The following is a 26,074-nucleotide window of genomic DNA, read 5'->3' on the forward strand; positions in this document are numbered from 1 at the left end:
TTTTAAAAGAAGGGAGACGATAAAATCCAGGTGCCTTTTAACCTGTGATCTGCTGCGTCTTGATGTTAAAATTCCTTTCCCCGCCGGAAGGTTTAACGCCTTCACCCCTTTACTCCTTTGGAAAGGTTTTAAATGCAAAACAAAGGAAGATGTGCTGCGCTGTTCTTAAAAGAGAGGCCTTCACTTTGGGGAAAGACCCATAGCTCAGCGGTAGAGTTTCTGCTTCTCAGGCAGAAGGTCTCGGGCTCAGACCCCAGGTAATGCTGAGAAGGCAGCCCTTTTCCAAAATCCTGGAGCTCTGCTGCCACTCAGTGCAGGGCAGTCAGTGATGCAGCAAGGCTGTGGCTCGGGGAAAAGCAGTTTCCAGTCTTCCTTTTTAAATCAGCCTTTGGTTCAGAGTCATGAGGTCTGGAACCATTAATAATAATAATAATTTATTTATGCCAAAGGACCAACAAAGGTCCGTATAGTAAAAGCTATGGTTTTCCCAGTAGTGATGTATGGAAGTGAGAGCTGGACCATCAAGAAGGCTGATCGCCAAAGAATGGATGCTTTTGAATTATGCTGCTGGAGGAGACTCTTTTACTCTCTTACTCTTTTACTCTTAGTCATGTCCACCTCTTCGTGACCCCCTGGACCAGAGCACGCCAGGCCCTCCTGTCTTCCACTGCCTCCCGCAGTTTGGTCAGACTCATGCTGGTAGCTTCAAGAACACCGTCCAACCATCTCGTCCTCTGTCGTCCCCTTCTCCTTGTGCCCTCCATCTTTCCCAACATCAGGGTCTTTTCCAGGGAGTCTTCTCTTCTCATGAGGTGGCCAAAGTATTGGAGCCTCAGCTTCAGGATCTGTCCTTCCAGTGAGCACTCAGGGCTGATTTCCTTCAAAATGGAGAGGTTTGATCTTCTCGCAGTCCATGGGACTCTCAAGAGTCTCCTCCAGCACCAGAATTCAAAAGCATCCATTCTTCAGTCATCAGCCTTCTTTATGGTCCAGCTCTCACTTCCATACATCACTACTGGGAAAACCATAGCTTTTACTATACTGACCTTTGTTGGCAAGGTGATGTCTCTACTTTTTAAGATGCTGTCTTAAAATAGTAGTATTAGTATTATTAAATGGCCTGACTCAGTTTAGCTAAGTTCCCCTGTTCTACATTCCCGTTTCTGGTATTTTCCATTTTTCACTTTTGCCACAAGCTGCTTTAATTGGTATCCACACAGAAAAGCAGGAACACAAATAGGAACACAGAATGAAACCGATCAGGAAAAGCCACAAGGACACTGATAAAGAGGCCAATAGCCCCGCCCTGTGGCCATTACCCACGACAGCAGCTGCCCAGCGGAATATAAGGACTTGCATCTATCTCCAGGGCTAGGCAAAGGTCCCTGGTCTCTCCTTCCCTTACAGCAGTGGTCTTCAACCCATGTGCCGTGGCACCCTGGGGTGCCTTGAAGGATGGTCAGGGGTGCCGCGGGCAACACTGGCCTCTGTCCCTCTTTCCTTCGCTCCCTCCTCTGATGCCCTCTCGCGTCTCTGCCTCCCAAAGGCTGGCACGGCTGTTTATTGCAGCACCCCTGGCTACAAGCTCCGCAGGCGAATGGTGCCTCTGGGTTTGGCCAGGGGGTGCTGGGTGCAGGGGCTGAGGCGGCCATGGAGCAAGCAAGCAAGCAAGCGGGCAAGGGAGCGCAGCCAGCCAGTCCGCCAGTCCTTGCTGTTGGGAATGGACAGACAAGTCCCAGGCTCCTGTGGGGCAGTGTAAGGAAGCACCTCTCTTTGGGGTGGTTGGGGGGCAGCTCAAAGACCAGCGACTGCCCGGAGGACGCCCAAGCAGAGAGAAGAGGAGGCTGAGTACGATTTGCCACAGCACCTGAGCACAAGGGCATCTCTGCAAAGCTGGATGTTGGATAATTTATAGAATTTCCCTAGGAAGAAAGCTGGCAGCATTCAAGCCCTTTTAATAATAATAAATAATAATCATTTTATCATTTATACCCTGTATGTCCAACTGGGTTGCCCCAGCCACTCTGGGGGGCTTCCAACACACACAAAAGCATAATTTTAAAAATCAAACATTAAAAACACCCTGATACAGGGTTGCTTTTTTAGTTTAGAGAAGAGGCGAGTAAGAGGCATCCGCACAACATGACCGGTCCAATGACGTCGATGTTGAAGAATCCTTGCTTCAACATTGGTGATCTTTGCTTCTTCCAGTACACTGGTATTAGTTTGCCGGTCTTCCCAAGTGACGTGTAAAAATTTTCGGAGACAAAGTTGATGGAAGCTTTCGAGGAGTTGGAGATGGCGTTTATAAGTGGTCCATGTTTCACCAGATGGGCTGGGCTAGCCCCTTTGGGTCTTCTGATGTTTGTAATGTCAGGAAGTGTAAAGCAAAGTTGCCATTTATGAGTGGTCCATGTTTCACAAGCAAACAGTAAGGTTAAACCTGCTATAGCTCAGTTGGTAGAGTAAGGTAAAAGGGGGAAAGGGGACCCCTGACCATTAGGTCCAGTCGTGGCCGACTCTGGGGTTGCGGCGCTCATCTTGCTTTATTGGCTGAGGGAGCCGGCGTACAGCTTCCAGGTCGTCTGGCCAGCAGGACTAAGCCACTTCTTGCGAACAAGAGCAGCGCACGGAAACGCCGGTTACCTTCCCGCCGGAGCGGTACCTATTTATCTACTTGCACTTTGACGTGCTTTCGAACTGCTAGGTTGGCAGGAGTTGGGACCGAGCAACGGGAGCTCACCCCGTCATTGCGGGGATTCGAACCGCCGACCTTTTGATTGGCAAGTCCTAGGCTCAGTGGTTTAACCCACAGTGCCACCCGCGTCCCTAGTTGGTAGAGTGTTGTTGTTGTTTAGTCGTTTAGTCATGTCCGACTCTTCGTGACCCCCTGGACCAGAGCACGCCAGGCACTCCTGTCTTCCATTGCCTCCCGCAGTTTGGTCAGGCTCATGTTTGTAGCTTCGAGAACACTGTCCCACCATCTCGTCCTCTGTCGTCCCCTTCTCCTTGTGCCCTCCATCTTTCCCAACATCAGGGTCTTTTCCAGGGAGTCTTCTCTTCTCATGAGGTGGCCAAAGTATTGGAGCCTCAGCTTCACGAGAAGTTGGTAGAGTACGAGACTCTTAATCTCAGGGTCGTGGGTTCGAGTCCCACGTTGGGCAAAAGATTCCTGCATTGCAGGGGATTGGACTAGAATAGATGACCCTTGCGGTCCCTTCCAACTCTACAATGGTAGGATTCCCTGATCCCCCAGCTTGGCTGGATACGAAATGAGTTCCTCATGCTGCAGCATCTCTGCTCTGGAGTGCCGGAGGAAGCGGCAATGAAACGCAGGCGCCTTTGGGTGGCAGGAGCGAGCCGAGTTGAGGCTGAAGCTGGCAAGCCACACTTTCTCAAATAGAGGTCACCGGGATGTTGTCTCTCCCGGGCGTGGTCTCTGAGCATCCTCTGAGCATCATCCACCAGAGCAGGAGTGGAGGACCGCTCCAGAGGGAGAAATTGCACTCCGCCATGTGAAACTTGAACCTCGCCGAAAGGAAGGCTGCAGCCCAGGTTTGGAAAGCCGCCGGCACCTCCGTGCTGATATTGTGGGGTTTATTTTCCAAATATAGATGCTGTAACTGTTATAATTACTGGAGAGGAGCAAGCAAGGGCCGTATCTTTTTCTTGGGCACCTGGCAAAACAGGGGTTGCCACGCCAACCCCAGCAGCAATCCTGGATTTAAATCTTGAAACTGGAGTGGGTGGGGGAGTGTTCCTCTCCGGGTTAGACCCCCCCCACACCTAAAAATATTTGCAATGTCCTGGAGGGAGGGTGGTTTGGGGCAGGAGCCTGAGCAACAGGAATAACTTGACTTGTCCTACTCTGCCAGATTGGTACATTATTATTATTATTATTATTATTATTATTATTATTATTATTCCTCAAGGTGATCCCCAGGATGTAGAAAAAGACGGAGACTTTGTCAAGAAGCAGAAGAAACCGCATCACCTTAACTGGAGGAGGTGGCCAACCCAGGCCTGAGTGAGAGAGCGTGCAGGGGTTCTCAGGCACCCCAAAACCTCAAGGGGTATCTCTAAAGGCAAAGACTCGCTTGCCTTTTTTTTGCAGGAGGCAGCTGGGGGCCTCGTGCAAAACGAGCGTGCAAGGAACGTGTGAGGCGGCCTGAGGGGCTCCATCCAGCCGGCGGAGAAGCGCAGCAGAGGCCCACCTGCCACCCTCTTGTGCGGAGCTGGAAGCGGAGGAGGGAGATTTGAGGACGTTTACTCTGATCCTCCCCGGATAATCCTGGAAATTGCTTTCCCATCTCCGCCGCTCCCTCCCCGCCTGCCCATCTGCGATGTTTTAAGAGGGCCAAGCGAAAAGCCAGCCTCCTCGCCTCTGGGAAGGACCCTCGCCTCTGCCCCAAAGATGCCCACCTCAAAGCCGCTGGAGGACGAGTACTGGATCGAGGGATCCCGCAGGGATGCAGTCCTTGAGGATTTCTACATCATGGGCCCGGAACTCGGCAGGTAAGGATGGGATCTAGAATTCCTTCTGGCTGTTTATTATTACAGCGGTACCTCGGGTTACATACGCTTCGGGTTACAGACTCCGCTAACCCAGAAATAGTGCTTCAGGTTAAGAACTTTGCTTCAGGATGAGAACAGAAATCGTGCTCCGGCAGCAGCAGAAGGCCCCATTAGCTAAAGTGGTGCTTCAGGTTAAGAACAGTTTCAGGTTAAGAACGGACCTCCGGAACGAATTAAGTACTTAACCCGAGGTACCACTGTATTATCATCGGCATGCACGACACTTTGGAGGGACCAAAGGGGTGGGAAGCCATTTTATTCTGAAGATCACTAGTCCATCTAGCTCAGTACAGTCTACACTGGCTGGCAGCAGCTCTCTGGGATTTCGGCTCACGTGGAGATGTCGGGAATTGCACCCGGCACCTTCTGCGTCCAAAGCAGGTGCTGAAACACTAAGCTGTGTGAGTTACTTCGCTGTTTGGAAACTCCCTGTAAGATTCCAGGCCTTGTGGATTCGAATACAGGACTGGTTTTAAGTTGGAACGTAAGACGCATTATACTGAATCAGACTATTGGTCCATCTAGCCCCATACTGTCTACACGGGTGGGCAGCAGCTCTGCAGGGTCTCAGGCAGGCCACCTTCCCCAAATTTACTTGGAAATGCTGCTGAGAATTGAACCCAGGACTTCAGCAGGCATAGCAGGTGTTCTACCGCTGAGCTGCAGTCTTTCCTCTAAAACAGAAACAAGATTCCAGTCCTCATGTTTCGGAATAAAGGGCTGGTTTTAACAGGTGCCTTAGACTGAGTCACTGCTCCAACTATTATTATTATTATTATTGATTTGCATACCGCCCTTCATCCAAAGATGCATAAAAACACAAAATGCAGAATAAAAACAAGAACGTAAACAAAGCGAACCAATAACCCTCCCTTCCAGAATATTAATCACCCCCAAACCTGGTCGAAGAGGAATGTTTTTGCCAGCTCCCAGTGCCAGGTTTACGTATAATCTAAGCAAGCTATAGCTTAGGGCCCCACTCTCTTGGCGGCCCTGCCCCCCAAAAAAATTAAAGGGGGGGAAAAACCTGGATGTACATTTCCGAAATATGAGATAAAAAAACCAATAAAATAAAACCTACATCCAGCAACAGTGTTGGGTAAGCTCCTATTTGTTATCTGCAAATGGCTTTAGATACCTATTAGGTCCGTAAATGACCATATGGCATATATTCAACACAAAAAACCAGCAACTATTTGTTGTTGTCAAAGGACAGCTGGACATAGAAAGGGCCCCATTACCTTCAGGAGCTGAGGGCCTCATCAAACCTAAATCCGGCCCTGCTTGCTCCCTAAAGGTGTATAATGAAGGAGCCAGGCAAGCCACTCTGGGGAGGGAATTCTACAAATGGCAGAGCCACTGCAGAAAAGGCCCTGCTCTCATGTTGCCAACATCCGGACCTCACGTGGAGGAGACACACAAAGAATGGTGCCAGGATTGTGGACACAGTCTGGCAGCGGCTCTCCGGGGGTCTCAGGCAGGGGAAATATTTCCAGCCCACGCCCCCCAGAGATGCTTTTGGGGACTGAATTTGGGGAATCTGCAAGCAAAGCGGATGCTCTAGCATCTTTGCCCCAACCATAGGAGTTCCCTTACTGTTAGGTAAAGGTAAAGGTAAAGGACCCCTAGACAGTTAAGTCCAGTCAAAGGCGACTATGGGGTTGCGGCGCTCATCTCGCTTTCAGGCCAAGGGACCTGGTGTTTGTCCGCAGTCAGCTTTCTGACTCATGTGGCCAGCAGGACTAAAACGCTTCTGGCGCAACGGGACACCATGACGTAAACCAGAGCGCACGGAAACGCCGTTTACCTTCCCACCATGGTGGTACCTATTTATCTACTCGCCCAGGCGTGCTTTCGAACTGCTAGGTTGGCAGGAGCTGGGACAGAGCAATGGGAGCTCACCCCGTTGTGGGGATTCGAACCGCCGACCTTCTGATCGGCAAACCCAAGAGGCTCAGTGGTTTAGACCACAGCGCCACCCACGTCTGTTAGGTGTTACCACCTGCATACTGTTAGGTGATGTACTGTAAGATTCCAGTCCTCGTGATTCCGAATTTAAATAGGAAATTAAGAAAGTGCAATGTACTGAATCAGACCATTGCCCCATTTAGCTCAGTATTGTCTACACTTACCGACAACAGCTCTGTGGGAGGTTGGTGAGGACCGTGGCCTGGGAGAGTTTTGGGGGCCAGACACCAAGGTCTGGAGGGCCGCATGTTTCTGCAAATGTCTAATTCTTTCCAAAAAATATATATTCCTTTTTCCTTTTGGTGCCCCTGTTGTGCTACTGCCCCTAAGCACGTGCTTAAATCTGCCTAGCGGGCAATCCAGTCTTTTGCCCTTCAGGGTTCAGACCCCACCCCACCTTGCACCGTCACAACGAAAGCTGTGAAACTCTGCGTGGGAGTCAATCCCACTGCGCTCAGCAGCCGATAAGCACTGGTTCGCATTCTGCACCTCTGGGTGCGCATGCCTGCCACCAGAAACACGCCTGGGCCGATGTCTCACACCCCGGCCGAGCTGCCAAGGACTGCTTTGCACTGACAATAACAAATCATAAAACAACTCTCGCTCGCTTTTTTCATTAACCTGAAGAGCAAGCCCCCTCTTGCCATTTTTGTCCACAACCCTGCGAGGTGGGTGAGTCTGTGAGGCTGGCCACACCCAAAGCCACACACCCTGGGATATTCAGGGCCGAGTAGAGAGATTTGAACCCTGGTCTCTCTCAGGTCGTTCCCCGACAATCTAACCACTACACAACACAGATAGCGATGATGTTTAGCAGGATATTTAGTTTCCTTGGGTGGTGTTTAATCACTTGGTGAACATTCAAGCTGCTACATAAAGGAACGTGCTAGCTAGGAAGAATATTGATAAACAATATATCCTCTCCTGCCACCCTGAACATCCCCACAATTCTTTGAAAGCTGAATTTTACAAGCAGAGCAACCTTGCACGTTGTTAAAGGGGGGATGGAGTCACGAACAGAGAGGAGCGGCACGCTTGAGAAAGGCTTTTGCAGAATTGCAGATAAACTCTTAAGTAAAAGCATCTGTTCTTCTCTCACTCCCATGAGCCAGATGGAAAATTAACAAAGGCTAAGGTGTCTGTTTGTTCAATTTGGCTGAGCATGCCTTAAGAGAGATACCACGGAGGCGGTGGCAAGACTGAAAGAAAGGCAACGAAACAGTGAAATGAATTCCGCTTTTTCTCCCTCCCTCCCTGGGAGAGCCAGAGAGAGAGAGAGAGACTCTATGTCCCTAATTAAGGATTTACCCAACGGCTCTGTTACAGCCACCGCACTGATCAGGATTAATATCCCCCAAATATAAGCGTTTTAAAAACACATCTCAATGTGTATTTACTAGAAGAGCATGCCAGGAGCTTCCTAAAGACCCAACACATTTACCCCCACCGCCGCTTGAACGTTCACCAAGTGACTAAACACCACCCAAGGAAACTAAAGGTAAAAGGTAAAGGGAGCCCTGACCATTAGGTCCAGTCATGACTGACTCTGGGGCTGCAGCGCTCATCTCGCTTTATTGGCCGAGGGAGCTGGCGTACAGCTTCCGGGTCATGTGGCCAGCATGACTGAGCCGCTTCTGGTGAACCAGAGCAGCGCACGGAAACGCTGTTTAACTTCCTGCCGGAGCGGTACCTATTTATCTACTTGCACTTTGACGTGCTTTCAAACTGCTAGGCTGGCAGGAGCTGGGACCGAGCAACGGGAGCTCACCCCGTGGCGGGGATTCGAACCGCCGACCTTCTGATCGGCAAGTCCTAGGCTCTGTGGTTTAACCCACAGCTCCACCCGCGTCCCAGAATAGTAGCAGAGTTACATTCCCCCTTTTACATGCCCAGCAGATAGTTGGTTGCAGGCTTGTGTGAGCCTCTCGCTACTATACAACTCAGTCTGTCTCAGATTGAATTGTACATTCCTGGTAAGTTCCCTTGAATCCCTCTCCAAAGAATAAAGAAGCCACAATCTTATTCAAAGTCAATAAAAGAAGTTGACTCACATCAGTTCACAGTTGGATTCCTGAAGGCAGACGTAGTTACAAATATGTACATGTGGATCTACCCAATATGGGGGAGGAATCCCAGTGCTTCTGCTAGCTGAGAGCTAGCAGCAGTGGCGTAGCGTGGGGGGTGCAGGGGGGGCCAGCCGCACCGGGCGCAACATCTGGGGGTTAGGGTTAGGGGGCGCAAATCCACGGGTTAGGGGGCGCAAATCCACGGGTTAGGGGGCGCAAATTACTTGCCTTGCCCCGGGTGCTGACAACCCACGCTACGCCACTGGCTAGCAGAGCAGTCTTAGCTAAAACCTGGTCAAATGAAGAAGGAAGTCAAAAAGAGAGGTGTGCTGTGTGACTCGTCCTTTTGTTACCTGGGCAGGTGAGGTCACGCCCACCTTCTATCACATGCAAAAGGAAGGATGCTCCAGCCAGGAGGAACAGGAAGTTTCGACTGGCTGGACCAAACATTCCCTCGCATGTCTTTTCTAGCATTACAAGGAATGTTGTACTTGACTGCCTCTCATGGATCACATCCTACAAGAATTTCAACCTATCTATCTCTTCTTCTTTTACCCTCCTTTATAACTTTCCATGTGCATGGAGAATATGCCAGGTGAATCTCAGCGTAATGCATGGAAATGTGTCTGGACGGACAGTGTGGTGTAATGGTTACCTCGTAGGACACGAAAAGGCAAGGGGGCAGCAGAGGAGCGCTGGAGGTGTAAATCAGACTTTTAAAAGCTCCTCTCCTAGGTTCCTATTTAAATCAGCCCTTTATTCCGAATCATGAGGACTTGACTGTTGCTCTACAGTGGTACCTTGGTTGTCAAACGGCTTGGCTCCTGAACGCCGCAAGCCTGGAAGGGAGTGTTCTGTTTTGCGGACGTTTTCCAGAAGCCAGACGTCCAACGTGTCTTCCCATCAGCTGCAGGCGCTTCCTGCGCTCAATCGGAAGCCACGCCTTGGTTTTCAAATGGTTCCAGGTGTCAAACGGCCTCCCGGAACAGATTAGTTATCTAGTTATCTCCCGCTTGGACTACTGCAACGCGCTCTACGTGGGGCTACCTTTGAAGGTGAACCAGAAACTGCAATTAATCCAGAATGCGGCAGCTAGACTGGTGACTGGGAGTGGGCGCCGGGACCATATAACACCGGTTCTGAGAGATCTGCACTGGCTCCCAGTACGTTTCCGAGCACAATTCAAAGTGTTGGTGCTGACCTTGAAAGCCCTAAACGGCCTCGGTCCTGTATACCTGAAGGAGCGTCTCCACCCCCATCGTTCAGCCTGGACACTGAGGTCCAGCTCCGAGGGCCTTCTGGCGGTTCCCTCATTGCGAGAAGTAAGGTTACAGGGAACCAGGCAGAGGGCCTTCTCGGTAGTGGCGCCCGCCCTGTGGAACACCCTCCCTTCAGATGTGAAGGAAATAAGTAGCTATCCTATCTTTAAAAGACATCTGAAGGCAGCCCTGTTCTGGGAAGTTTTTAATACTTAACGCTGTATTGTTTTTAATACTTGATTGGAAGCCGCCCAGAGTGGCTGGGGAAACTCAGCCAGATAGGCGGGGTATAAATAAATTATTATTATTATTATTATTATCATTATTATTATTATTATTAAGTTTGACAACCAAGGTACCACTGTATTTGTTTTGGAAATGACCACAGCCTGCCAATCAGGCTGGGCCAGTGGCCTGACTCAGCACCAGGAAGGTTCCTGTTGCTCCATCTCCACCAAAGATGGAGTTTCAGGCATTTTGTCAGCATCTGACGTCAAAGTCGGTTTTGCTTATGCTGCTGGAAATATACAGAGATGTGGGCAGGATGAAATTGCAAAGGATCTAGGGAGGGAAGGGGCAAAGTGAGCACAGCTAATTTTACTTTCCCATCCACCTGCTGCTGCAGATAATGAGGTTCGGCGGAACAGATGCCAAAACCAGGCTATTCTTAGCGAGAGGAAGTATATCTGGTGCAGATTCCGGAGACGCTGCGATTTCCTTTATCCTGATGGATGTTAAGAGCGGCTGTTTCCTATCATTTCCATTTCACTTTTAATTTGCACGGCGCCTTTTCTATATTGCTGCAAGGCGGTTTGCAGCGACGAAATGTACAACGAAGACCACACGCCTTATAATAATCAATCAATCAATCAATCAATCAATCTTTATTACGGTCCAGAGACCCAACAAATCATTACAAATCAATACACAATTCAGACAAGCCTTCCTCCAGGTTAAACAAGCATTTTGTTTAGAATATAGGGCTCATTTGTTCTTGCAACCACCGATAAAAACTTTGCCACTGCTAACGTTCTAGCATTTGTCCGGTCTTCCAGTAGGAACCTGACATAGTGAGCCTCTGATTTTCCCGGGAAAGGTACCAGCAAGGGTAATATCAGTTCAGCCCTGGCCTGCTCATATTTTGCATAATGCAACAAAATATGTTTTATGGAATCGATGTCTTGAGCACACAAGCAAAGTCTGTCCTGGTAGGGAACTCCTCTCCACCTGCCATCCAACACTGCAGAGGGAAATACATTTAGTCTAGCTTTGGTGAAAAGCCTTCGGTAGTTTGGTACTGTCAGGTTTTTAATGTAAGATGTTGACTTAAAGACATGCCCATATTGAACTCCTACTGCCAGCGGACTACAGACTGCGTGCAATCGAGTTCGCAAGTCACTGTGTGCATTATCCCATAATCTTTGCTTTAAAATCTTTTGGGCACCTTCATAACCCAGGTAATACACTTGGGGGGGAGACAGACCAATAGAGGTGGCTTTTTTAGCCATGGTTTTCTGCCATTTGCTGACAAATTCCTCATTGGTCAGGTGTTGGTACAAACCCTTCCCTAGATTAAACACTGAAATCCTGAGCCAATGTCCAATACAAAAAGGTCTTAACTTTGAAATGGAACAGCTTATATATAAAAAAAGAAATATTCAATAATCCTTTGGGATACAGTAGTGCGCATCAAAGTTAACTCTCAAGACATCAGCAAATCATGAAACAGAAACAGAAATTCACTCTTAGGTTACAATAAATAATTACCCAGCTATGATCTTTTTAAAAAACATTTTTTGATTCATTTCCACTTTTAACATTTATCATCATACATAAATCATCAGAAGTCAAGGAAATAAAACAACTACAGTGGTACCTCGGGTTAAGTACTTATTTCGTTCCGGAGGTCCGTTCTTAACCTGAAACTGTTCTTAACCTGAAGCACCACTTTAGCTAATGGGGGCTCCCACCGCCAGAGCACGATTTCTGTTCTCATCCTGAAGCAAAGTTCTTAACCTGAGGCAATATTTCTGGGTTAGTGGAGTCTGTAATCTGAAGCGTATGTAACCTGAAACGTATGTAACCCGAGGTACCACTGTGTGTGTCTGTGTGTGTGTGTGTGTGTAGTCTGGCCCCCCAAAAGGTCTGAGGGACAGTGGACTGGCCCCCTGCTGAAAACAACTATCTGACTTTTAGAAGACATCTGAAGGCAGCCCTGGTTAGGGAAGGTTTTAATGTTTGATGTTTTATTGTGCTTTTAATTCTGTTGGGAGCTGCCCAGAGTGGCTGGGGAAATCCAGCCAGATGGGTGGGGTATAAATAATTTATTATTATTATTATTATTATTATTATTATTATTATTATTATTATTAATAATAATAATAATTTTGGCGGGTATGCGGGTGTCCCTGGCTGCACCTCAGGAAGCCAATTCCCAGGCTGTGTGACGCACAAGCCACTTCACTCCCCCCCCCAAAAAAAGCATTTCTTGTCAGCCTGTGCTGATCAGCATGTAATCTCCCCGTAAACACAAATTTGCCAATCTGCTCAGAAGGGACGGAGGCCGTCAAGTCCCCAGGCCTGGGCCAGACGGGGTCCCTTTCGGGCTCCAAAGCCGCTTAAAGGTTTAGAGCTTCTTTAGCATTGCGGTTTTTAATTAAAAACTGTTTTAGCAAAGGCAAGCCAGAAGCGTGCATGAGGACTGGGGGCTGGTCTCTAAGTCCCTTCTGCACCCAGCTGTGTGGATCCGAAATCCCAGGGAAGTCCAAACATCCCCATCCTAGTGCCAGCCAACCCCCCCCCCAAAAAAACTTTGCTGGTTCGAAATTTGAATCTGGCGGTGTAGTTCTCCAAATGCACATACCGTGGTGCCTTGGTTCTCAAACGCCTTGGTTCTCAAATAACTTGGAACCCAAAGACTGCAAACCCGAAAGTAAGCGTTCCGGTTTGTGAACTTTTTTTCAGAAGCTGAATGTGATCCGTTTTGAGTGTTATGTTTTCGATTTGAGTGCCACGCTTCCATTTTGAGGTCTGTCTGTCTGTTTTTGCTATTTATTTTGCGTTTTTGTTTTTGCGGCTCTTTTTTTGTTTTGTTTTCGTGGCTGTGTGGAACCCAGTCCGGCTATTGATGAATTGATTGTGTGACTGCAGTACGTTGATTATTGCTTTCATTTTACGGATCGATGGTCTCGTTAGATAGTAAAATCCATGTCAAATTGCTGTTTTGGGGGTTGTTTTTAAAAGTCTGGAACGGATTAATCCGTTTTGCGTTCCTTTCTATGGGAAAGTGCGCCTCGGCTTTGGAACGCTTTGGTTTTGGAATGGACTTCCGGAACGGATTAAGTTTGAGAACCAAGGTACCAGTGTATAAAGGGGAAAGTGTGCACTGAAAATGCATGTTTGTAGAATGTGCTTCACAAAAACGTTTACACGAGTCAAAACGTGCTTGTTGGGGTAAGTGGTGACATGATATCGACGCCTGTAAAATTATGCCTGGCATGGAAGAAGTGGGTGGAGGGAAGTTTTCCTCCCTCTCTCTAACACTAGAACTTGCGGATGAAGCCGAATGTTAGAAGATTCAAGGGCGGAAATAAAGAAAGCGACGCATTGTTAACCTGCGGAACTCGCTGCCACAGGAGGCGGCGATAGCCACCAACTCGGAGGGCTTCGGTTTTATCGTTAATCAGTTTTAATCGAGCGGTATATAAATTATGAAAGAAAAATATATTCAAACACAGTTCTGACCATCCCTTCCTGCTATGATTTCAATAAGGTTCTTTAGCTTGCCTCCTGAAAAATTATGATCCATTCACAATTACAGTGCAATAGTGACATCACTGTTTTTGATTAATTGTTTGTTTGATATCCTGTCCTTCAGTTGAACTTTGAAGGGGGAATTACAGCATATAATGATAATAAAAAAGAAAAACACAACAGCTGCAAAAAAATTAATAAGGTTCCCAATAAGGTAAAGGGACCCCTGACCATTATGGTGTACAGCTTCCGGGTCATGTGGCCAGCAGGACTAAGCCACTTCTGGCGAACCAGAGCAGCGCAGGGAAACACCATTTACCTTTCCGCCGGAGTGGTACCTATTTATCTACTTGCACTTGACGTGCTTTTGAACTGCTAGGTTGGCAGGAGCAGGCACCGAACAATGGGAGCTCACCCTGTTGCAGGGATTCAAACTGCCATCCTTCTGATCAACAAGTCCTAGGCTCTGTGGTTTAACCCACATCGCGAATAGCCTTAAAAGAGAGTAGCATTGAAAGACCTGTGATTGGTACGAGAAAGACAATTAAGATGTCATTTACATGCTAAGTTTCTTTCTCAAATACTTAAAACTCAGATGAAATAGCAAAAATAAATGAATATAAATAAACACCTTGATATGGCTTCTGACAATTCCCTGGTTGGTCATTTCTCCCAATGGGAATAGGATCTATTGCTTATTTTCTTTCTTTTTTAAAAAAGGAAAAAACTCATTCTGTGCATACATTCTGGGAGGAGGGAATGTGTGATCACCTCTCTCTGTCCCGTTTCTTTAGGGGAGCCACGTCAGTGGTGTACAGTTGTGAGGAGAAAGGAACTAACATCCAATACGCTGCCAAAATATTGAAGAAAACGGTAAGTGCCAATCCCATCTCACTCCTGTTAACGGAAAAATCCGAGGGCTCCCTTGGACAAAAACAAAGACACCAACCAGGATAACTTGGAGCAAAACAGCAGCCTGTAGACTTGGCCTTTATTGATCTGTTGCAACAGGGTGCTCCACTCACTCGCAGGAGAGAGGAAGGACCCAGAAAAATGGTGTGCAAAACCTTATAAAGACTTTTGAAATTGCCACCTTGTAGATCAAGACCACCCCCAGAAACATACATACATCACAGAAGGGGTGTAACCTAAGACCACCCCTCAGATACATACATCACAGAAAGGAGGGGTTGAGGGAGGAGTTGTGGTGGTAACCTGAGTGTCCTGTCACCTGGCTGGTTCCCCCTTTCCCCCTCCCCATGAGCACTTTCCAGGTGACAGAGGGGAGTTTGCAGTTTCCTGCCCCCAGAGGGAAGATCTGATCATTGTCCTTTGTTCCAGTCCATGCCGAATCCACTCCCATATGCAAGTTCTTTGTGATCTTGATGGTCTTCTGTCTAGGACCATCAGGGTTGGCATAGCAACTGGGCAGGGCTCCTGTGTATGTGCTGGGATGCTCAAGGGATTATGGCTGGCCTGTATCAAACCTTCCCCATTTTGTAGTCCTTCCTTCATGGAGTAAAATAAAAGTGGAACAGTGCAAATCCGATGTATGGTTGATTTTCTATGAATTTATAACAGAAGCATAGTGTATGTAGTGTGTGAGGGTGCATGAAGTGTGTGAAGTTTGTACAAACTGAATGATTGGGGGGGGGGGGTTCCTGTGACACTCCAAATGAGGAACGATTAGATGACGCTGCTTGTTCTTTGCAGGGATTCCCCACTCTACCTCTAGGTCAGAGTGGGGCAAACAGAGTCTAAGAGAAGGGAGTGATCATCAGGTTTGGCCAGAATTCATCTATAGTTGCTCCCTGTGTCCCTGCTGACCATCAGCAGGTCTTTCCAAGTTGGCAAAAACAACGGGAAAATGGTGGGGGGTTCTTGAGTTGCACTCTATTCTTCGTTTTCAGATCGACAAGAAAATCGTCAGGACCGAAATCGGTGTGTTGCTGAGGCTGTCGCATCCGAATATTGTAAGTTAAGGGGAGTTGGCGAAAAGAGCACGATGTTTGGGATAGAACGGGTGTGTCAGAGAGTGAATGACCTGGGGGGGTGGGAGAGAGTTCCACAGGTCAGGGGCCTGCCACACCAAAGGCTTGAACCCTGTTGTTGTTGTTTAGTTGTTTAGTTGTGTCCGCCTCTTTGTGACCCCCTGGACCAGAGCACACCGGGCACTCCTGTCTTCCACTGCCTCCCGCAGTTCGGTCAAACTCATGCTGGTAGCTTCGAGAACACTGTCCCACCATCTCGTCCTCTGTCGTCCCCTTCTCCTTGTGCCCTCCATCTTTCCCAACATCAGGGTCTTTTCCAGGGAGTCTTCTCTTCTCATGAGGTGGCCAAAGTCTTGGAGCCCCAGCTTCAGGATCTGTCCTTCCAGTGAGCACTCAGGGCTGATTTCCTTCAGAATGAAGAGGTTTGATTTTCTTGCAGTCCATGGGACTCTCAAGAGTCTCCTCCAGCACCAGAATTCAAATGCATCCATTCTTCAGCGATCAGCCTTCTTTATGGTCCAGCTCTCACTTCCATTCATCACTACTGGGAAAACCATAGCTTTAACTATACGGACCTTTATTGGCAAGGTGATGTCTCTGCTTTTTAAGATGCTGTCTAGGTTTGTCATTGCTTTTCTCCAAGTGGACCTCAGGGGTCACGTGGGGAACCACTAGAGATGCCCCATCAGAGGATGAGCGATCGAGATGAAGCCTTAAAAGCCTTTTTCCAATAGGAGAGCCTCACCATGCCCTTTTCTGAACCTGGCAAGATGGAGGGCTGTGGCACAACAACAACAACAACAACAACAACTTATTTATACCCTGCCCAACTTATTTATACCCAGCCACTCTGGGCGGCTCCCAACAGAATATTACAAACACGATAAAACATCAAACATTAAAAATTTCCCTAAGCAGGGCTGCCTTCTAAAAGTCAGATAGTTGTTTATTTCCTTGACATCTGACAGGAGGGCATTCCACAGGGCAGGCGCCACCACTGAGAAGGCCCTCTGCCTGGTTCCCTGTAACCTCACTTCTCGCAGGGAGGGAACCGCCAGAAGGTCCTCGGAAATGGACCTCAGTGAAATGGGCTGAGCGATGGGGGTGGAGACGCTCCTTCAGGTATACTGGCCAAGTCCGTTCAAGGTCAGCACCAACACTTTGAATTGTGCCCGGAAACGTACTGGGAGCCAATGGAGGTCTTTCAGGAGTGGTGTTATATGGTCTTGGTGGCCGCTCCCAGTCCCCAGTCTGGCTGCCGCATTCTGGATTAGTTGCAGTTTCCGGGTCACCTCCAAATTAGCCCCATGTAGAGCGCAGCAGCTGAAGCTCAATTTCAGACAGCGCTTCCTGGTTGCTTAATGCTTTCTTTTGAAAGGTTGTGAGTTGGGGCTCCTTGCAACCGGAGGGTCAGTGTCCTTCGTGGCTGGCTGGTAAATCGCGTACACAAAGACTGTCTCTAAAATCAGCTAGGCATCCCATGGGGGAACCTGGGCCCTATCACCAATATCCACAGAGCCTTTCAGCTGCCGGATGTGGGATAATCCCCCAGGACACTCTCCTTATAATCCCTAATAGGTTGCCTTTAAGCTGCAAAGCGTGACGATTCGAATAACATCCCTATATATTGGGCTTCCGTGGCACATCATGGACGTCTGCCGACTTGCAAGATCGTATCCTTCTAGGAATTGGATGTTGCTCTGTAAAAGAGAAGTTAATTCCTTGAAAGGGGGGAAGCTGTCAACAGTTCTGGAGGTGCAGGTTTGAGGATCTGAGAGTGAGTGAAAGAGACAGGTGGATCAAGCCAAATCCAGCATGCTGGTCTCGTAATGGCCAGCCAGTTGCCCATGGGAAGCCAGCAAGCAGGAGCCGAGTATAGCAGCCCTCTATGCTCCCGTGTTTTCCTGCAACTGGTATTCAGAAGCTAAAAAAAAAATCTATAATCTATAAAAATGTAGTATAAACACCGACAACGGGGAAACCCTGGCATGCGAGCGCTTCAGTTGGAGAACAGCCTTTACCAAAGGTATCGTGGGCTTTGAAGACACTCAAACTCAGGACGCAATGGAGAAACGTGCCAAGAGGAAGGCACACTTGGCAAACCCTCACCGGGATCAACTCCCGCCTGGAAACCAATGTCCCCAATGACATGTGGATCCAGAATTGGCCTCCACAGTAACTTACAGACTCACTGTTAAGACCGTGTTCATGGAAGATAATCTTACTCGGCTACGAGGGATCATGGAAAGAAGTGTTGCTGCCTCAAACACTTAGGCAGCAAATAGGCAATGAGGCTAGTAAAGGTAAAGGGACCCCTGACCGTCAGGTCCAGTCGTGGCCGACTCTGGGGTTGCGGCGCTCATCTCGCTTTACTGGCCGAGGGAGCCGGTGTACAGCTTCCGGGTCATGTGGCCAGCAGGACTAAGCCGCTTCTGGCAAACCAGAGCAGCGCACGGAAACGCCGTTTACCTTCCCTCCGGAGCGGTATCTATTTATCTACTTGCACTTTGACGTGCTTTCGAACTGCTAGGTTGGCAGGAGCAGGGACCGAGCAACGGGAGCTCACCCTGTCGCGGGGATTCGAACCGCCGACCTTCTGATCGGCAAGCCCTAGGCTCAGTGGTTTAGACCACAGCACCACCCGCGTCCCTTGGGCAATGAGGCTAGTAGCCACCAATTGCTGTCTCCTCTTTTTAAACCATCCAGGTTGGTGGTCATCAGGCCTCTGTGACTGCAAGTTCCCATAGTTTAACTAGGTGCTGCGTGAAAAATGACTTCTCTTTTATCTGCCTTTCATTGAATGTCCACGTCTTCTAGAGTTATGGAAGAGGGAAACTTTTCTCTGCCAGCTTCCTCCATGTCCAAAAAATTCTATAAACTTCTATCATGTCACTCGCCTCTTCTCTAAACTGGAAAGTTCCAAATGCTGCACACTTTTCTGACAACAGATTTGCTCCACCCAGGGGCGGACCAGGGTAATCTTTCATAATGCGGCGCCTGTGCAAGGCCAGAACTTGGCGCCCCCGAATGGATCTTCTCAATCATAGATCTTCTCAATTTTGCACCCCTTCAGCCCTGTACGGGCAAACAGGCCACACCACCCTAAATTCTTCTTGATGGAACCATTTTCCAACTCTACAATACAGTCAAACCTCAGGTCCCGAACGCCTCCGTTTTGGAACGTTTTGGCTCCCGAACATCGAAAACCCCAAAGTAAACGCTCCAGTTTTCAAACGTTTTTCAGAAGACGAATGTCCAAGGTGACTTCCGCTTGAGTGCAGGAAGGTCCTGCAACCAATCGGAAGCCGGGCCTTGGTTGTCGAACGTTTTTCCGAAACCGAACAAGCTTCCGGAACGGATTACGTCCAACAACCGAGGTTTGACTGTATCCTTTTTGAGGCGAAGCAGCCAGAATTGTACACAGCATTCCAAATGCTGTTTGACACCACTTAGAAACCACAGCCCTGAGTGCTATAGAAATATTAATAAAACCGGCATTAAATCAATCGATTGGACTGTGCACACTATAAAATGAAATTACCGTATTGGCCTGAATATAAGTCTCACTTTTTTGACTTCCGGGTTTTTTGCGGAGAGGAATGGCAGCACCCGACGCTTCGTCCTACTAAAGACGGGCGCTTTGGGGGTCGATGAGCGATGAGGGGAGGTTGCCAGGACTAGGCACCCCCCTTAAAAAAACCCTGCAGAAGACCAGGGCTTTGAAGGGGTCCAGCAGAGTCCGTTCTTTCCTCCTGCCGGGACCCAGCTCTCATAACTGCTTCAGCAGTGGGCAAGGGGCAGTTGAAGTGCGGCTTATGTTCACGACCTTACGGTATGCAGCCAGGAGCACGGGGTAAACAGCGCCAGGATCGCAGCAAAGCAACGCCCGCCCCCTGCATAGTCCCCCGTCCTCTCCCCCAAGGCCGGGAAGCGAGGGAGCAAGAAATGGAGTGGCTTTTATTCAGGTATTTTTTGTCGTCGTCCCCCCCCTCCAATTTTAAAGGTGTGGCTTATATTCGGGTACGGCTTATATTCAGGCCAATATGGTACATATTAAAACCTGCCGGCTTTATGTATCTGCGTAGGCTTGCCTTACCGAACAGGTTTTTAGCAGGGGCTGAAGGCAGCTGCACCCTAATAAAATAAACAGTCAAACAATATTTTTTTCAAAAAACAAAACAAGCATAACAGCAACTTGAAGGACGAACAGCCATTATTCCAAGCTGTTGTTGACCTAATTTTTTGCTCTAATAACCAATAGTTTCAGAGGGGGGGGGTTAGGATTTCCACATGCACCCCTCACATTGGCAAGCTTCTTTGTTCACTCAGATGTTCATATACACACACACACACACACATATATACACATATACATATATACCGTATTTTTCGCTCTATAAGACGCAGCAGACTACAAGACGCACCTAGTTTTTGGAGGAGGAAAACAAGAAAAAAAATATTCTGAATCTCAGAAGCCAGAACAGCTTCTGGGATAGCTGCGCAGCCTGCATTCGCTCCATAAGACGCACACACATTTCCCCTTACTTTTTAGGAGGGAAAAAGTGAGTCTTATAGAGCAAAAAATACGGGTGTGTGTGTGTGTGTGTGTGTGTGTATGGAATTCTATTTCTGTTATTTACCCTTTTGCGACTCCTATCTTCAGCCGCCCCTGCTTGCAGGCGGCTGATAGGGAGCGATAATAGGATTGTAAACTTCTGAAGTTAATAAGAGATTGCGCCGCCACGTATTAAGGGAAGGGGGGGGGCATTAAGCCTCTTCCTTCTTCTCCCAGCGTCACTTACACGGCGGGATCTTTCCAGCAGCCGCGGTTTTAATCATGAAAGTGCCATGAAATGTGCGGTGTCACCAAAAGTCTAAAGAAACCGTGACATTTTCTTGTTTTCTTCTTCTTTTTTGTTTTGTTTTAAATGCAATTTCCAAGTCTTTCCTCCTCCCTGGAGGGGAGGGGAAAAACGCATTCACAACTGTCTATTTCCAGATGTGCTGCTGTTAAGAACGCAAGCAGGAAATCTCCTTGGCTGAAAAGGTATGGTGTGTGTGTATATATATATATATATATATATATATATATATACACACACACACACATATACATACATATATATACACACACACACACACACACGGCGGTACCTTGGTTCTCAAACTCAATCCATTCCGGAAGTCCGTTCCAAAACCAAAGCGTTCCAATACTAAGGCACGCTTTCCCATAGAAAGGAATGCAAAACAGATTACCGTATTTTTCCGTGAATAAGACTGGTTTTTTTCCTTTAAAATAATGTCCAAATTTTGGGGGTGTCATACACTGATAGATCTCTTCCCCCCACCTTTCTTAAATTGGAGTCCCCAAAAATAGGGGGCATCTTATACATGGAGATGTCTTATAGACGGAAAAATACGGTAATCGGTTCCAGACTTTTAAAAACAACCCCTAAAACTGCAATTTAACATGAATTTTTCTATCTAACGGGACCGTTGATCCATAAAATGAAAGCAATAATCAATGTACTGTACTTCTTTGGCGATCCCTCATAGCCGAGTAAGATTGTCTTCCACAAACACAGTTTTAACAGTGAGTCCGTAAGTGACTGTGGAGGCCAATTCTGGATCCACACGTCCTTCCACAGTGCGGACATTGGTTTCTGGGCAGGAGTTGATGACGGTGTGGATTTGCCAAGCGTGCCTTCCTCTTAGCACGTTTCTCCCTCGCGTCCTGAATTCGAGTGTCTTCAAAGCCCACGACACCTTTGGTAAAGGCTGTTCTCCAACTGGAGCGCTCGCAGGCCAGTGATTCCCAGCTGCCGGTGTTTAAACTACATTTTTTAAGATTTGCCTTGAGAGGGTCTTTAAACCTCTTTTGTTGACCACTAGCATTACGCTTTCCATTCTTAAGTTCGGAATAGAGGAGTTGCTTTGGAAGACGATCATCAGGCATCCGCACAACATGACCAGCCCAACGAAACTGATGTTGAAGAATCATCTCTTTGACACTGGTGTCTTTGCTTCTTCCAGTACACTGGCATTAATTCGTCTGTCTTCCCAAGTGATGTGCAAAAATTTTCGGAGACGCCGTTGATGGAATCTTCCGAGGAGTTGGAGACGGCGTTTATAAGTGGCCCATGTTTCACAAGCTTACTGAGTCAGACCCCTGTTCCTTCTAGCTGAGTGTTGTCTACAGTGGCTGGCAGCAAATCTCAGGCTAGAATCTTCCCCCAGCATACCAGGAGATGGTTCTGAATATGAGATATCTGGAGAGAAACGCAGGAGGCTGTGCTTGTACCATTCATCTAGCTCAGCCATTTCCACACCGACTAAGCTAGGTAGATTTCAGATGGGGACATCTCCCTAAGTTACATGCACAGCTTGGCTGGTTGGAGCGTGGTGAAGATAACGCCAAGGTTGCAGGTTCGATCACCAGCTGCCTATTCTTGCATTGCGGGGGGTTGGGCTAGATGACCCCCCGGGGTCCCGTCCAACTCTTGTTGTTGTTTAGTCATGTCCGCCTCTTGGTGACCCCCTGGACCAGAGCACGCCAGGCACTCCTGTCTTCCACTGCCTCCCGCAGTTTGGTCAAACTCATATTAGCAGCTTCGAGAACACTGTCCCACCATCTCGTCCTCTGTCGTCCCCTTCTCCTTGTGCCCTCCATCTTTCCCAGCATCAGGGTCTTTTCCAGGGAGTCTTCTCTTCTCATGAGGTGGCCAAAGTCTTGGAGCCTCAGCTTCAGGATCTGTCCTTCCAGTGAGCACTCAGGGCTGATTTCCTTCAGAATGGAGAGGTTTGATCTTCTTGCACTCCATGGGACTCTCAAGAGTCTCCTCCAGCACCACAATTCAAAAGCATCCATTCTTCGGCGATCAGCCTTCTTTATGGTCCAGCTCTCACTTCCATACATCACTACTGGGAAAACCATAGCTTTAACTATGCAGACCTTTGTTGGCAAGGTCCAACTCTACAATTCTATTATTCTACATGGAGAGGCTAGAGATTGAACCTGGTATCTAATGTATGCAAAGCAGGTGCTTTTCCCACGTAGTTAGAATCCTTGTCCGTGTGGGTTTGTGAGTTGCTTTTTCGTATTTGGAGACCAGCTTGCCTCAAAGTTAAAATGCCATTCCCCCCTGCTCAACCTCCTTTATCTCTTTTTTTATTTTTAGATCAAACTCAAAGAGATCTTTGAGACTACCTCGCAGATCACCCTCATCCTTGAGCTGGTGACAGGTGGCGAGCTGTTTGACAGGTAACCAGCAAGACGCCTTCCGCCGAACTGGCAGGTTCTTAATAAAAGGTGACAAATTGCACTGAGGAAGGGGAAAGGGATGGTAATTTGTGTCAGAGCGACCTGCAGAGAAGCTGTGTATGTTATTGTGTGTGTGTGTGTGTGTGTGTGTGTGTGTGTGTGTGTGTGTTGGGATAGAGAGAGGGGGGGTTTGAGGACTACAGTACCCGTATTTTTCGCTCTATAAGACGCACCAGACCACGAGACGCACCTAGATTTTGGAGGAGGAAAACGAGAAAAAAAATATTCTGAATCTTAGAAGCCAGAACAGCAAGAGGGATCGCTGCGCAGTGAAAGCAGCAATTCCTCTTGCTGTTCTGGCTTCTGGGATAGCTGCGCAGCCTGCATTCGCTCTATAAGACGCACACACGTTTCCCCTTACTTTTTAGGAGGGAAAAAGTGAGTCTTATAGAGCAAAAAATACGGTACTTTATGATGGCCATTCTCGAACATCACTGTCAATTCCCGCTGCAAATTCTCTGCGATCTCTTTTCTCTCCCTCCATCACACTCACTAAAAAAAAGTTCCGCTCACTCCAGTGCCAGAAAGCTTGTTCTTTCAAATGCCCAGTTATCTGCACTTCATTGCTCCAAGTGAGCAAAGGGCTTCGTTTTTAAACTTGCGCTTTGCACATGAGCAGAGACAATCTCATCTCATATACAAAAACTGTATTTATTTTTTTAAATAAAATGTTGTTTGACAGTTAGCAAAACAAACTATGCAGAGGTACTGCGGCTGCGCTGGTTGAACTCTTTCAATATTACTGCTATTCCAACGAGAGCCATACTCAGAGGGGACCCATTTTACCGCTCGAGCAGGGTATAAATTTTACGAAATAAACAACATGAATAAAATAAGTTCAACGGGCCCCCAGAAATCAATGCATTACCTTGAGGATGATGATGAGGAATATGTCCCCAAATATTCACATCTCCTTTTGCTCTTCCCACTGGTAAAGTAAAGGTAAAGGGACCCCTGACCATTAGGTCCAGTCGTGACCGACTCTGGGGTTGCGGCGCTCATCTCGTTTTATTGGCTGAGGGAGCCGGCGTACAGCTTCCGGGTCATGTGGCCAGCAGGACTAAGCTGCTTCTGGCGAACCAGAGCAGCGCACGGAAATGCCGTTTACCTTCCCACTGGAGTGGTACCTATTTATCTACTTGCACTTTGACGTGCTTTCAAACTGCTAGGTTGGCAGGAGCAGGGACCGAGCAACAGGAGCTCACCCCGTCGCAGGGATTCGAACCACCAACCTTCTGATCGGCAAGTCCTAGGCTCTGTGGTTTAACCCACAGTGCCACCCGCGTCCCTCCTTCCCACTGGTCACAAACGTAAATTCAGACCAACTGCAACCTATAGTTAAGAAGATCAGGTTCTGAAGCCCTGGGTTCAAATTATCCCACTCAGCTATGAAGCTCACTGGGTGACCTGTCTCAACCTGATCAACGGGCTGCCGTGAGTATAAAATGGGGGGTGGGGAACCACATGCTTCGCCTTGAGCTCCTTGGGAAGAACGTTGGGTGATAAATGTCAATAAGGCTCAGAAAGGGAGAATCAAAACAACCGAGGGACGAAGCTGCACCCCTAGGAGGAACAGCTGCAGAGTTTGGGTCTTTTTAGCTCAGGGAAAAGGAGAAAACACCTTTATTCCTCTGTTCTCCCATTTATCTATAAGCTGCTTTGTCACTGTGCGGTATAAAAAAGGTAAAGGGACCCCTGACCATTAGGTCCAGTCGTGGCCGACTCTGGGGTTGCGGCGCTCATCTCGCTTTATTGGCCGAGGGAGCCGGCGTACAGCTTCCGGGTCATGTGGCCAGCATGACTAAGCCGCTTCTGGCGAACCAGAGCAGCGCACAGAAACGCCGTTTACCTTCCCGCCGGAGCGGTACCTATTTATCTACTTGCACTTGAACATGCTTTCGAACTGCTAGGTTGGCAGGAGCAGGGACCGAGCAACAGGAGCTCACCCCGTCATTGCGGGGATTCGAACCGCCGACCTTCTGATCGGCAAGTCCTAGGCTCTGTGGTTTAACCCACAGTGCTACCCGGCAAAGTGAAAACATGGCAACTTTTGAACCCAACACTTTGTGCCAACCTCTGCCCTCTTTCAGGATCGTTGAACGGGGTTTCTACAGCGAGAAAGACGCAGCTCACGTGGTGAAGCAGATCCTGGAAGCTGTTTCCGTAAGTCATCCCTCTCTTCTGTTCGGGTTTTTTCTCTCTCCAGAAGACCCTTGGAGCTGGACCTCAGTGTCCGGGCAGAACGATGGGGGTGGAGCTGCTCCTTCAGGTATACTGGGCCGAGGCCGTTTAGGGCTTTCAAGGCCAGCACCAACACTTTGAATTGTGCTCAGAAACGTCCTGGGAGCCAATGTAGGTCTTTCAGGACCAGTGTTATATGTACATAACACTCTGGCTCCAATACGCTTCCACCACTGACGTTGAAAGCTGAGTACACACAGGACTTCCGGGTTGGCGCCATCGCCGAATGGCGGACTCCCTCCGAGCTCCGGAGGGAGTCTGCTCGGCAGGGGCTGGGTTCTACCGCACCGGCGATGCGGGGACCCTTAGAAACCACGGCCACGGAGGCCGTGGACATGGAGACTCGGCTTGCACCGTTAGCGCCCTCCCGACTCGTGAAGGAGCCTTTTTAAAGGCTACGGATCGGGTGCCGGGGAGAAGCGTGGTGCCTTGAGTTTTCTGCTTCCCCTGCTGAGCGAAGCCGCATGCCATCCGGCGGAGAGCGCTGACTTCTTCCATTGAAAATTCGGACTTTTCAACAACAACCCGTGAGTAAATTTGGAAACCGGGCTCAAAAGGAGGAAAAAAAAATTTTTTTTTTTTTTTTTTCGAATTGGATACGAGCGGGGGGGATCCAAAAAGGAAGTCAGTCCCCTCCCTATTGTAAACTTTCCAAAACAAGGACGGGGAAACCAAGACCCAAAAAGGCTTGCATTGCTGATAAAAATCCAAAATTTCACGATGGGGAACTACAAGAACTGTGCTGGAGGAGGAACTGGAGAAGGGAAACGCAACCCCCCCCCCTGGGAACCGGGGCGACTGAAGAGAGAGCCTGGTGAAAGGAGTCGGAGATTTTGACAGCTGTCAAAATAGCTGTCAAAGTCGAAAAGCGGAGTGGATTTTATTATGAGAACTTGGCTG

At 48.3% G+C, this 26,074-nt stretch overlaps 1 protein-coding gene across 3 annotated transcripts in view; it reads left to right on the forward strand.

Moving 5' to 3' along the window:
* Window positions 1-3,324: 3,324 nt before the first annotated feature.
* Window positions 3,325-26,074, forward strand: part of LOC310753446 (calcium/calmodulin-dependent protein kinase type IV-like) — a 36,676-nt gene continuing 13,926 nt past the window's right edge. The window contains exons 1-6 of one of the 3 annotated variants that reach the window (XM_083594768.1): window positions 3,325-3,555; window positions 3,944-4,515; window positions 14,416-14,494; window positions 15,532-15,594; window positions 22,791-22,873; window positions 25,024-25,096. In XM_083594768.1, coding sequence (XP_083450894.1) covers window positions 4,415-4,515; window positions 14,416-14,494; window positions 15,532-15,594; window positions 22,791-22,873; window positions 25,024-25,096 — 399 coding nt within the window. In that variant the 5' untranslated portion in view covers window positions 3,325-3,555; window positions 3,944-4,414. Of the gene's footprint in view, window positions 3,556-3,932; window positions 4,516-14,415; window positions 14,495-15,531; window positions 15,595-22,790; window positions 22,874-25,023; window positions 25,097-26,074 lie in introns of all 3 variants that reach the window. The other 2 variants (XM_083594767.1, XM_083594769.1) reach the window with 2 other exon arrangements.

The sequence above is a fragment of the Podarcis filfolensis genome, assembly GCF_964270895.1.
Source record: "Podarcis filfolensis genome assembly, chromosome: 18".
Classification (NCBI taxonomy): domain Eukaryota; kingdom Metazoa; phylum Chordata; class Lepidosauria; order Squamata; family Lacertidae; genus Podarcis; species Podarcis filfolensis.